General features: G+C 38.6%; 1 protein-coding gene across 1 annotated transcript; it reads right to left on the bottom strand.

Moving 5' to 3' along the window:
* Positions 1-477: 477 nt before the first annotated feature.
* LOC103990056 (beta-xylosidase/alpha-L-arabinofuranosidase 2-like) lies at positions 478-3570 on the bottom strand. The gene is made up of 7 exons (XM_018827485.2): positions 3232-3570; positions 2740-3024; positions 2455-2621; positions 2067-2164; positions 1628-1981; positions 1141-1557; positions 478-1052 (listed from the first exon to the last, which is right to left on the bottom strand). Exons 2-7 carry the CDS (start codon positions 2998-3000, stop codon positions 478-480), a joined length of 1872 nt encoding a protein of 623 aa, XP_018683030.2. The 5' UTR covers positions 3001-3024; positions 3232-3570.
* Between the last annotated feature and the right edge of the window lie 9754 nt (positions 3571-13324).

Here is a 13324-nt window from a genome sequence, read left to right as displayed (position 1 = left end):
GCTAGGGTCGCGTGGCGAAGCGGTTCGTAGCAGGGTATGGGCGGGGGGTAGGCCATTGTCCTGCCTTGTCGTGGTCAACCATGCAGGGTCGGAGGTCGCCGTTCAGCAGCGGGAGTTGTCAGGGCGGGTCTAGTCACCGTTATTGCTTTTCCGGGGGCTGTCGTCACGGCGCGTCGTCCGACCAGTATTTTCCCTATCAGATCATATTTTGCCTTATAGAAGAAAGCTATCAAACTAGGATCTCGATATAACCCAATTGATGATTATTATGACTTATATCTTGGCTTATGGTGGAGGGTCATCGACTTGTAAATCATCGGATTTACATTGCTGATCGTTGGACCTATATATGATTTGTGAAAAAGATACCGATGTTGTAAAGCTTTATTGATGAGCTAAAAATAAATGGCAACAGCCGCGTTTAATTCCGACAACATGTTATTGACTCGAGACAATGCATATCTAAGCTCTCCTATCCTAAATGCTCAAAGTCAACGTGTGCGTCACGTCACCAACATGAAGGACATGAGATCCCAACGGCACCTTCCAATTCCCAGACTCATCCGCCACACTCAAATCCCTACAAGCATCAACTTGGAACGCCACATTCTTCGACTCGTTGGGCTCCAAGAACACCTTCTCGAACGCCACCAACTGCTTCCTCGGCGCCTTATGAACGGCAGGAGGGGTGTTGAACAGGAGCACAGTGTGGCTCCCAGCCATGCCACCGGAGTTCTGCACCTTTAAGTGGACATCAAACTGCAAGCCCGAACAGTGAGCACTCCCGGCGAGGTCCAGGGAGTTGCATCCCTCGGAGTAGCATGGATGCCCTTCTTCGAGGGTGATTGACAACTTCTCGGGAGCTTGGACTAGGTTGTGATCGAACCGTGTGTAGCTCAGCCCGTAGCCGAACGCGTAAGTGGGGTTGCCGGTGTAGAAACGGTACGTGCGGCCGGGGTAATTGGAAGCTGGATCTGGCCTCATGCGCATATCCGTCATCGGAACTTGTTCGACGTATTCTTGATCGTACCAAGTAAAAGGTGTCCTACCACCTGTGCATGAGAAGGTTTCAGTGGCCATGCATGCATGACATGGGTCAAGGTTTTGGAAGAGCAATTAAGCTTGCTGGGTTTTACTTACTCGGGTTGTACCGTCCAAAGATGATATCAGCTAGGGCAGCACCGCCCGCCTCACCAGGGTAACCCGCCCAGAGGATGCTTGAGATGTTCACGTTAACTTTGTCTTGTTTGATCTGGAAAGGACCTCCCGACATGATCACGAGGATCACCGGCCCCTTGGCCACCTTCGCTACCTCGGTAATGAGCGTCCCCTGTTCGCCTGGGTATAGCAGGCTCTCCCGGTCCAAGCCCTCTGCCTCCACAGACAAGTCACCGCCGACGACGATGACTGTGGCGTCTGCCCGCGCTGCTGCGATCTTGGCCCCATCCAGGTGGAGGTCATCCGGGCTACAATGGATGGTGGCGCAGCCTGGCTCGTATATAGTGGTGACGACAGCTGATAGCCCCTGGAGAGGGCTCGTGTAATTGCATGGGACACCTGTTATGTACGACGTTAACGAATCCTTCAACATATATGGCAAGAATCACACATCGAAGTTCCTACGCACCTTCGTAATTTCCGATCATGGTCCTGGTGGCATTAGCGTTTGGGCCGATGACAGCCACTGACTTGATGGCAGAGGCGTTGAGGGGAAGAGCATCATCGAAGTTCTTGAGGAGAACAATGCCTTGACGAGCTGCGTCACGAGCGAGCTCCTGGTTCTCCGGCGTGCACACGTCCTGCGGGCCGAGTTTGCCGTAGGGGGCGAGATTCCTAGGATCTCCATCGAAGAAGCCGAGACGCATCAAGACCACGAAGCTGTTGGTTATTGCGTTGTCCACTTGGGCCTCCGTCACCTTGCCGCCCTGGACGGCCGCCAACGTGTGGCTTGGCAAGAAAGATCCGCAGTCGAGGTCAAGCCCTGCGACATGTTATTGGTAAACCACAAAATCTTATATTGATGGGCTCATAAAATTAGTCCCCATTAGCCTCGGAGGAGGACGTACCGGCTTTAATGGTTATAGCTGCAGCGTCCTCAGGTGTTTTAGTGTACTTCTGATTATTGTAGATCACAGACACTGAATCGCAATCAGAAACAATGTAACTGCAGGTGCAATTAATGATCCATGGTAAGAAGCTTTAGATAGCTATTATCCATTGCTACAGTAGAACATTGCAATCTAGGTTTGCACCTAATTGTTCTGTCACATGGATAAGGCTGATGATTATGGATGCACTAGGATGGTACGATGAACAAATCCAGACATTTTATATATGGGCGTATTAATTGAAGAACCGAAGAAAATTCGCATAATTTGATTTGTGTATGTCTATTCTTATGGTAACGACTATATTTATGGCAAATGTTATCAGGAGAGAAGGAATGAGAGTGACCCATTGAGTTTCCAGTCTCCTCTGATGACTCCCGCGAGGAGGCCTCCGTCAGCACAACTGGGAACTCCATTCACCTGGTTGTAGGAGCACATGGCACAGGCCACTCCATTCGACACACAGCTCTTGAACGGTGGTTGGAATGTGTCTGCCATGTCCTGCTCTGTAACCTGGTTGAACGATCAAAGAAGGGGTGGAAGGCATCAGTAAGATCACTTAAAAATCCATGTGAATCTAGCCTTTCTGGACTGCAATTGCATGCATGTTGTGTATCGGATGAACTTTTACCACAGCATTGAAGGTGTAACGCTGAACTCCTTTCCAGTTGTCGATATCGTAAGCAGTGTAATGCTTGCAGCAAGCGGCGACCTTGAGCTTCACAGGATCATCAACATTGTCTTGCAGGCCCTGCACAAATCCAACAGCGTACTTGCCTCCAAGCAAAGGATCCTCGCCAGGCGTCTCCTGTCCTCTCCCCCACCGTGGGTCGCGGAAAACGTTGATGTTTGGACTCCAGAAGGTGAGTCCTGCGTGACCCACGTTGTGCATCGCCCTCGCTTCAGTCGACACCGTCTGTAAGCAGCCACAGAGACGGGGTTGATTCATTCAAAAGCTATCGATCTAAGTAGTGTTTGATCGTTTGCCTTTGTCTATGATGGTTTGAGTATCTAAAGTAAGAACTACACTCGTCTCCAGGCCCAACAACCGACACCAACCAACGAAGTAAGAGAACGGAATACAGGTCCGAAGTAGAACAACGTAGCAGAGTCGAAAGCTCACCTTCCCGATGGTCCGAAACAGAGACACGTTGAAGGAGGCAGCGGTGAGGATGACCTGAGGAAAACTAGTAGCTCCCGGGATCAGGTCCGAGAATCTGGACCCACCGCCGACGAAGGAGACACCGTGCAGCGCCTCAGACCACCAGTTGTAGCTCGGGATCCCGAGCCGGACCACCGCGGCCGTCACGTGGCCCAGGAACCCGATCTTCTCCTCCAGCGTGAGCCGCTGCACCAAGTCCCGCGCTCTGGCATCCACGGTCCATGACGTGTTGCAGAACCCGAACGCCGACAAGCCGGGGTTGGTCACCAGGTCGCAGGCAAAGTTCGGGTTGTCCGCCGCAACTCTATTGAAGCAGAAGAAACAGAAGGCGAGCAGCAAAAGAAGAAGAGGAATGCGGGATTTCGACACCTTCCCCATCTTCCTCGTGGCCTCTATTCTGCGTAGGAGGAGAGAGAGTGGTGAGTGATGAGGGCTTCTAATTGCACACCTTGTTAAAGATGAGTGCCTTTATATACAAAGAATGCATTCTGGTGATGGATAACGTAATGTTTGGAGATATATATGGCTTCTAATAATTGGCAAATGAGCCGGACATGATTTCCTAGAGAGAAATTTATTATTGGACAAAACTGCCGAGATCTCGTAATCCACATAAATTGTATCCCTTTATAGACAAAGAATGCATGCAGGTGAGTGAGAACTAAATGTTTGGACATATGGCTTCTAATCGGCAAATGAGTCGGACATATGATTTGCTAGAAAGAAATTAATTTTTGGATATGACTGCCGAGATCTCGTGATCCACATAAATGGTAAAGAATCGGAGAGACTTCTCTCTGTCATTCTTGTTTTCAGGTTTAAGAAGACTAAATGAATCGGATAAGATTTCATATTTGCTATTTATGACACCAAAATGAAAACCGTTCTTTGGCTACAGGAGATCATGTCGCACGTTCGTATCAATTAATGTCTGTGATTTCGGCTTTCTCATGCAAACTTCAACGCACGGAACACAAAAGTAAAGATATGACGACCATATATTTCGGCTTGTGGAGCGAATAAACCAAAGTATTTTTAGCACCAAGAATAACTATAAACTTGATTTCTATTTGCTGATAACTTGTACAAAGTATGTAAAGCCTAAAATATTTATCTCTAAACAAAACCTGATCGTTGCAAATATTTTTGTTAATGTGCGATTGTATACGTATAGTGTAATTATGGTCTTCTATGAGGTTATTCAATCCGAACAATAGTAGTTGTCGATTGAGAAATTTGATGGTGCTAAATAAAATGTACATGCTGAACTCGTTGTCAATTCATTTTGTCTATTACATGATCACCATCTTGACTCTACGAAGCAATTGAATTTGGACAAGAAGAGCCTCCAATTCCACACGTGGATGAAACTTATCATGAAATATTCCGACTTCATGGTGTGGCCTACTCTAAATATGAAACATCTCGATTCTATGATATGATCGAATTTGAGCATGAAATATCAATTCCTACAACATGCTTATTGCCTCCCAATGCTGAGCATTAGAATGGAATGGGATCAACATGACAAAACCTAAGGACCATCTTATCATCATAACCATCAACGATGTCGAGTATGGAATCTCTAATCCCACATATCAACGTACCATCGTTCATGTCAAACATGGAATCAAATCAGAGCGTACAGTGACGTATTCCATTCGTAAACATAATTCTGATGGGAATAGGAAATTAAATGGACTTGTATACTTTCTATCAGGTATCTATGTATATCGTTTTTTCTATCGTGATCGCTTAACCAAGTTGTTCCAAGAGCTAATCACCCATCATAAAGGTACATTATAATATTGCACAGCTAACTAAACTTGATCATTGGATGTCTACAGTTGTTGTTAGAAAGAGATAATCATTCAGGAAACTGCATCTACTCAAATTTGAAAAAGAATGTAAGCTTATACATTATAAACATACTTGATAAAATTAAAATAAAATAATAATAAATCAAGACAAAAATTGTATATCTTTTAATATTATTCAGAATACCTTTATCTAATCTAAAAGTGTAGCGTCGTCCAATCCGAAGAAAGCAACAATATCGATCTATAAGGAGAAACAGACTTGTCTTCTCCTTTGACCACTATAATCGATGGAATAAAGACCAAAGGAAGATGAGAGAATGTTACTGTCTCTAAAAGGTTCTCTATATTTATAGACAACAACAAAGAGTGTCTGATAAATTATTAGGAGAATCAATCCTATCAACGTCATCTCCTAAGAAATTCTATCATGATTTGACTTTCTTTATATAAGTCGATAACTATAACCCTAATCCATTCATTTTTATAATATATCTTACTTAATTAAACATGACCATATAATCCAATATTCTCTCACTTTACCCACTAATTAGTAAGACATAAAAGAATTCAAAATTAGAACAAATAAAATAAAAGGTTATTTAAAATTAATTTTACTTAATTAGATTCTAAAACTAAAAAAATATTTTATATGCATGTATGAATTTTATAAAATAGGCTAATAAGTCTAATAAATATAATAATATAACATTAAGTCTGATTACCAATAGGAGTCATAGTGATTATATATCATCAATGTCGTATAATTTTATATGTACTACAATACTATTAGCTCTTCCTATTACAATATAAAACAATACATGTAATTTATCTTGTCAAGATAATCCTATAATCAAATTCAATTATAATATATATATACATAAATATGAATAAGTTAATAAAAGAAAACACTTAAATTATGTAAATAAAATATTTATTATAATGTCCAGTATATATCATCACATTTTTTATAAGTTGCTCACAAATCTAATCACAATAATATGTTATTTCAAATATTTTAGGCTATATGGCCTTAGTAAATATATCAATAATCAATACATTAAAACTTATATTCTTAATGTGTATTAATTATTTTTGTACTATTTCTCTAATCATCAAGTGATGTATATTAAAACTATCAAACTATCAAAGTATTTACAAATATTCAATAATTTGGTAATTGAATCTGACCACACCAAGTCATTAGATAAAATTTCATAGTTATAAAGTTTAATTAATGGTTTCAAAATATATCATAAAATTAACTTCTATTATTAATTTATATTTTTTATAAATTATCCCTACATTTAATATAAATATAAAATGTAAAGTGAAATTCCTCCTTGATAACTTATATGTTAGCATATAATCCTTTATCCTTTTCAAATAATTTATTATTTTTTTTACAATCTTTCAATATTTTATTTTTGGATAACTCTAATATCTACCAAATATTACAATTATAAAATTAATATTTGGTCAGGAGCATATAGTATACTTTTAACTATGCATATGTAAAGAGTTTTTCTTTCATTTGTTTTTTCTTTAATTCTTTTCTAAGTCAATTTTAAAAAACATTAGCCTTGATTAAATAGTACATCTTTCTCAATTGTTGAATAAATCTATATACTAAACCTCTCCGAGACTCGATTAATAAATCATTTAAATCATTTCTAAGATAGTCTTAATAATTATTAATATATATACATAAATATCTCTATATTAATAAAATAAATTTTCTTAATCATATTAATCATCTTAAAATTTCTAGTGAAAAATATCTTGGTTTCATACAATAAATCAGTATCACCACTATCTAGGATCAATATAATAAGTTTTGTCCTACTTATCTTTAGATTTAAATATTGATCAATAGTATTTTTCTTAAATCTAAAGAAAGTAATGATATCATGAAACTTATATACTATTATTTAGAAGTTTATTTATAATCATAAATATATTTCTTAAATTTACAAGCCTAACTTTTCTTTTATCTACCAATCATTTAGGTTAATTCATATATTTTTTAACTATATTTATATTTAAAAAAATTACATTTACATCCACATAAAATTATAATGAGCCACTAATATTATGATAATTCTTAATTAATTTATTTAAAAACTAAAAAATAATCTCATTTGGCGAGAAAGACTTTTGACATGTTTTAGAAAGGCTAATGAATTTATTTAAATTCTTAATGAATTTTTAATGTGTTTTAGAAAGGCTTTTGACATTAAAATTATTAACGCAAAGGCGAGAAAGGATAACAACTGTTGTTGCCCATGTAGAGTGGCCAAAGGCTACTTGCAGCCTTGGCTATCTACATGCCAGCGATCGACGGGTTGTAGCTTGTGGCTTAAAGCCGACGGCCTGCCTGTAGTAGGCGACACCTGCGGGTTGTGCGCCTGTATGTAGGTCACCTACAGCGGCGACCGTAATGGCGGCACCCGCAGGCATAGTGCTTGTGGGTGGCGCTCAACCACAGTGGCACTTGCAAACACTTCTCTGACGGGTAGGGGCGATCGCCGATGGGGTGTCGGCAACCGCAACATAGCAAGCATCGTAAGGGGATTTTTGGGCAAAAGGATAATTTTGTCCCTCTAAATTTTAAAAATTTTAGGTTTTGTCCTTTCTATCCAAATTATAAAAATACCCTTCATAATTCAAAAAATTCTTTATATATCATGAATTTTAAAAAATATTAGTTAATTAAAAGATTTAATTAACTATTATTATTTATCTAGTAGTCCTATATAATAATATATACATGTGATATATGATTTGGACGAATGATTATGGACCGTGTGATGTGAGACATGTGTGTGATTGGATCATTATTATTATTATTATTATTATTATTATTATTATTATTATTATTATTATTATTATTATTATTATTATTATTATTATTATTGAGGCTTAAGAGTCTCTATTTTTTCTCATTTATTATCGAGCCTATGTGCTTGTGATTATGTTGTTATTACATGATGAGTAGTATTGGGAGTGTGGAGGCGATAGCGGGAACCACGAGGCTAGGACGAACGATCGCGACACATGGAGATGCACCAAGCTGTCGATGGAACCGACGAGAATGAGATGCATGATCATATGGTATAAAAATATGCTGAAGCACACATAGATCATGATGTGAGTGATTGGGCCCACTAGCTTAAGCTTGATTACATTAGGTTATGGTCCATAATCATTTAGTATGATTGCTCATGTGATATGTGATTGCATGTACACTACTAGATATGTATATATATTTACATATGATGTAGATATATATTAAATATGTATATGTGCGATGCTAGTTATAGGTGTCCTGCAAACTAATCACGTGAGTGGTCACACGTGTGACTTGATATATATTTTTTTTGCTTATTCTTATTTGGTATTTGATCACTTTATATTGTATATTGCTTGAATATATTGTGATGTTCATGGATCTGTGTAATGAAAATCAGATCTTGATGAGATCACGATAATGAGACCGATTCACCTTTAAACACATATCCTAAATAATCTCGGTCATATGTTACTTAAGAGGGACATCGAGATAACCAAACAGACTGGTGTGCTGTATACCCGTCCATATAGTGGATACAGTTGGTCTTATAGCTACTCGTGTGAGGACACTAGGGATACAGTAAAGGTGCTCAATGGAGAATGAGTTCACTGATTGATCCGCTTACGGAATGCTGGATGGTCGATGATTCCTTATTGTTAGATAGTGATTGCGTAGTCCTAGTGGTATATCTGGTCTTTAGACTTGAGACATCAAGGATGTCCTATATGAGTACTCCATTTTTTGATACCACACTTATAGGTCTGGAGGTTCCAAATCTAGTACAATCGATCATCATGAGTGGTAATCAACCTTATGATCACTATTGAACGTCGATAGAGGATCATCCACTTTCAGTATCATGAGAGGAATATCTCATATGTTCTTGCTCAAACAAATCCCCAGGGTCATTTGGATTGAGAGAAAAATAATTTTTTTTAAATAATCTGATTAGAGTGAGACTCGAGTAGAAACCATATGAGTCTAACAGCACCATACCTGGTATACAGTCTTTGGGATATTAGATAGATGATGGACTATAGGTACACGGTAACTGAGGACAGATAGGTGTAGTAAAATCTTGGGGGTGATATCATATGCGCAGCAAAAGAATAGAAAATAAAATCCTCAATTTCCTAAAGATACATTCATCATCGTGTGAAAATTGGTACGCAAAAATCTGTGAAATTTAAAACTGCGTAAATGAAAGATTGTGTTATCTTGAGAGATCATATATCCATAAATCCCTACAGATCTCTAGGAGAGAGTGAATGAGGTCAATCGTCCTCCTCTCTAGCGGTGATCCACATAGTAGGGCTACGACGACGCTCCTCAAAACTCCAAACCTATTTGAGGAGAAGGGGAAAAGAATAGGAGAGGCAAACCAAAAAGGTTCTAGCTTATAAACCACTGATTCCCTATTTATAGAGGTCTCTTGTCAACTTAATCCTAATGAATCCTGCTCTATTTGGTATTGGATCTCCATCCAACTACCCAAGCATCTTAGATTAGTGGATCTCTTTCCAATATTCTCTCATGAGCTCTTATTAGATCTCATCCATATGATTCAATAATTCAATGGCTTATTAGATATCCAATAAGATAGGGGCTCCGACGAATATCTCATATTCGAACCTCTACTCATCGCAACGCCTACTATATGTGTTTGATGCTCTAAGCCCAATATCGAGTTAGCCGTGAGTCATACCTATCAGAACTCCTTCTGGCTTAGTGAATCATTATCTCCATAATAATTCACTCGACTCATCGACTGTGGACGTACTAGGCCACTACGCCGTAGTCCCCAGATGATACTGGGAAATCCAATCTATTGATATGTTTATCCTCAGTTACCATATACCTATATTTCCTCAAACATCTAATATCTCAAAGATCATATACCAGGCATGGTACTATCAGACCCTTACGGTTTCTACTCGAGTCTCGCTCTAATCGGATTCTCCTAGAGAACTCTCTCTCTCTCTCAATCCGAATGACCCTGGCCAGAGATTTGTTTTAGCAAGAACACATGAGATATTTCTCTCATGACACTGAGAGTGGATGATTCTCTATCAATACTCAATAGTCCTTGTAAGGTTGGCTACTACTCCCGATGAATGGTTATGTTAGATCTGGAACCTCCAGACCTATAAGTCCGGTGTTAAAATGTGGAGAACTCATACATGACATCCTTGTTGTCTCAAGTCTAAGGACCAGATACACCACTGGGACTATGAAATCGCTCTCTAACAATAAGGCATCATAAACCATCCAGCATTTCGTAAGAGTATCAATCAATGACCTCATTCTCCAATAAGCATCTCTACTGTATCCCTAGTGTCCCCACACAAGCAGCTATAAGACTAGCTACATCCATTATATGGATGGGTATATAGCACACTAATTTTTTTTATTATCTCGATGTTCCTCTTTAGTAACATATGATCGGGATTATTTAAGATATGTGTTTAAAGTTGAATCAATCTTATTATCGTGATCTCATCACGATCTGATTCCCATTACACAGATCTAAGGACATCACAATATATTCAAGCAATATACAATATAAAGTGATAAAATAATAAAATATAATAATAAATAAAAAGACTACGTGTCAAGTCACACGTGTCATCAATCACATGATTGGCTTATATGGCACCTATGACTAGCAACATGTTAAATGGATTGGATTCCCCTATATCATCTAGGGATTACGGTGCAGTGGCCTAGTACATCCGTAGTCGATGAGTCGAGTGAATTATTTTGAAAATAATAATTCACTAAGCCAGAAGGAGTTCTAATAGGTATGAATCATGATCGACTCGATATTGGGCCTAGAGGGTCACACACAAATGGTATGCATTGTAATGAGTAGAGGTTCGGATATGAGATATCCGTCGGAACCCCTATTTTATTGGATATCCAATAAGCCCCTGAATTATTGGATCCTATAAAAGAGATTCAATAAGAGCTAATGAGAGATTATTAGTTAGAGATCTACTAATCTAAGAGGCTTGGGTAGTTGGATGGAGATTCAATACTCAATATGGCATGATCTATAAGTGTTAAGTTAACAAGAGACCTTTTTAAATATGAGGGAATCAATGGTTCATAGGCTATAGCCTTTTTGGGTTGCCTCTCAAATTATCGTCCCCTTCTCCTTCTCAGATAGTAGGCTTGGAGATTCGAGGAGCATCGTCGTAGTACTGTTATGTAGATCACCGCTAGAGATGAGGATACTTGACCTTATTTACCCCTCCCTTCCTAGAGATCTGTAAGGATTCAAGGATATATTATCTCCCTAGGTAACATAATCTTTAATATACGTAGTTTTTTTTTTCAGATTTATGCACCAATTATTCACACGATGATGAACATATCTTTAGAAAATTAAGGATTTTGTATTTATGTTCTTTCGCTACGTAGAGAAATCTAGATCATTATACAGAGATTGGTGCACAAAATCCACAAAATTTAAATCCACGTGTAAGATAATTATGTTTTACTAGGGGAGATCGTATATCCTTGAATCCCTATAGATCTATAGGAGTGAAGGAGGTCAAGCGCCTCCTCTCTAGTAGTGATCCACATGGTAGGGCTTTAACGACGCTCCTTAAATCGGTGTCTAAATCTCCATCTGCTATCTAAGGAGGAGAAAGGGAGAGGAGAATAAGAGGTGGCAATTAATAAGCCTTTATATTACCATATTTGGTTCCATCCTATTATAGAGGTCCTCTATCAACTTAACCAAAATAGATCCTACTCTATTAGGTACTGGATCTTCATCTAACTACCCAAGCCACTTATATTACTATATGTATGTAACCCTCTAGGCCTAATATCGAGCTGGCCATGAGTCATACCTGTTAGAACTCCTTCTAGCTCAGTGAATTATTATCTTCAAAATAATTCACTCAACTCATTAACTGTGGACGTACTTGGCCACTACGCCATAGTCCCCAAATGATACAGGGGAATTCAATCCTTTGGGTCTATCTGTCTTCAGTACCTATAGTCCCTCACATATCTAATATCCTAGAGACCATATGCCGGGCATGATGTTGTCAGACCCATACGATTTCTACTCAAGTCTCACTCTAATCGAATTCTCCCGGAGAAATCTTTCTCTCTCAATCTGAATGACCATAGCCAAAGATTTGTTTAAGCAAGAACATATGAGATATTTCTCTTATAACATCGAGAGCGGATAATTCTCTATCGACACTCAATAGCCCTCGTAAGGTTTACTGCTACTCTTGATGACCGGTTGTGCTGGATTTGAAACTTCTAAACCTACAAGTCTGGTATCGAAGAGTTGAGTACTCATACAGGATAATTAGTGTCTCAAGTCTATGGACCATATACACCACTAGGACAACTGAATCGTTGTCTGACAATGAGTATCATTAACCATCTAGTATTCCATGAGTAGATTAATTAGTAAACTCATTCTCTAATGAGTACTTACACTATAGCTCTAGTATCCCCAAACGTGCAACTATGAGACTAGAGGGTTCTAACAGGTATGAATCATGATTCACTAAGGGTTCTAACAGGTATGAATTATGAGACTAGAGGATTCTAATATGTATGAATTATTAGACTAGAGGGTTCTAATAATGACCGGCTCGATATTGGGCCTAGAGGGTCATACATAAATTGTAGGCATTGCAATGATTAGAGGTTCAAATATAAGATATCCGTCAGAACCCCTATCTTATTAGATGTCTAATAAGCCCTTGAATTATTGGATCCTATGGAAGAAATCTAATAAGAGCTAATGAGAGATTATTGGTTAGAGATCCACTAATCAAATAGGCTTGGGTAGTTGGATGGAGATCCAATACTCAATAGGGCATGATTCATTAGGGTTAAGTTGACAAGAGATCTTTTTAAATATGAGGGAATTAATGGTTCATAGGCTATAGTCTTTTTGGATTGCCTATCAAATTCTCGTCCCCTTCTCCTCCTCATATAGTAGGCTTGGAGATTCGAGGATCATCGTCGTAGCATTGTTATGTAGATCATCACTAGAGAGGATGATGCTTGACCTCATATACCCCCTCATAGAGATATATAGGGATTTAGGAATATATGATCTTCCTAGGTAACATAATCTTTAATATACGTAGTTTTTTTTTTTCAGATTTTGTGCACCAATTATTCG

The sequence above is a fragment of the Musa acuminata genome, chromosome BXJ2-6 (genome assembly GCF_036884655.1).
Source record: "Musa acuminata AAA Group cultivar baxijiao chromosome BXJ2-6, Cavendish_Baxijiao_AAA, whole genome shotgun sequence".
NCBI classification, from domain to species: domain Eukaryota; kingdom Viridiplantae; phylum Streptophyta; class Magnoliopsida; order Zingiberales; family Musaceae; genus Musa; species Musa acuminata.
The sequence above is the reverse complement of the archived record's forward strand: the minus strand, read 5'-3'. Positions and strand labels throughout refer to the sequence as shown.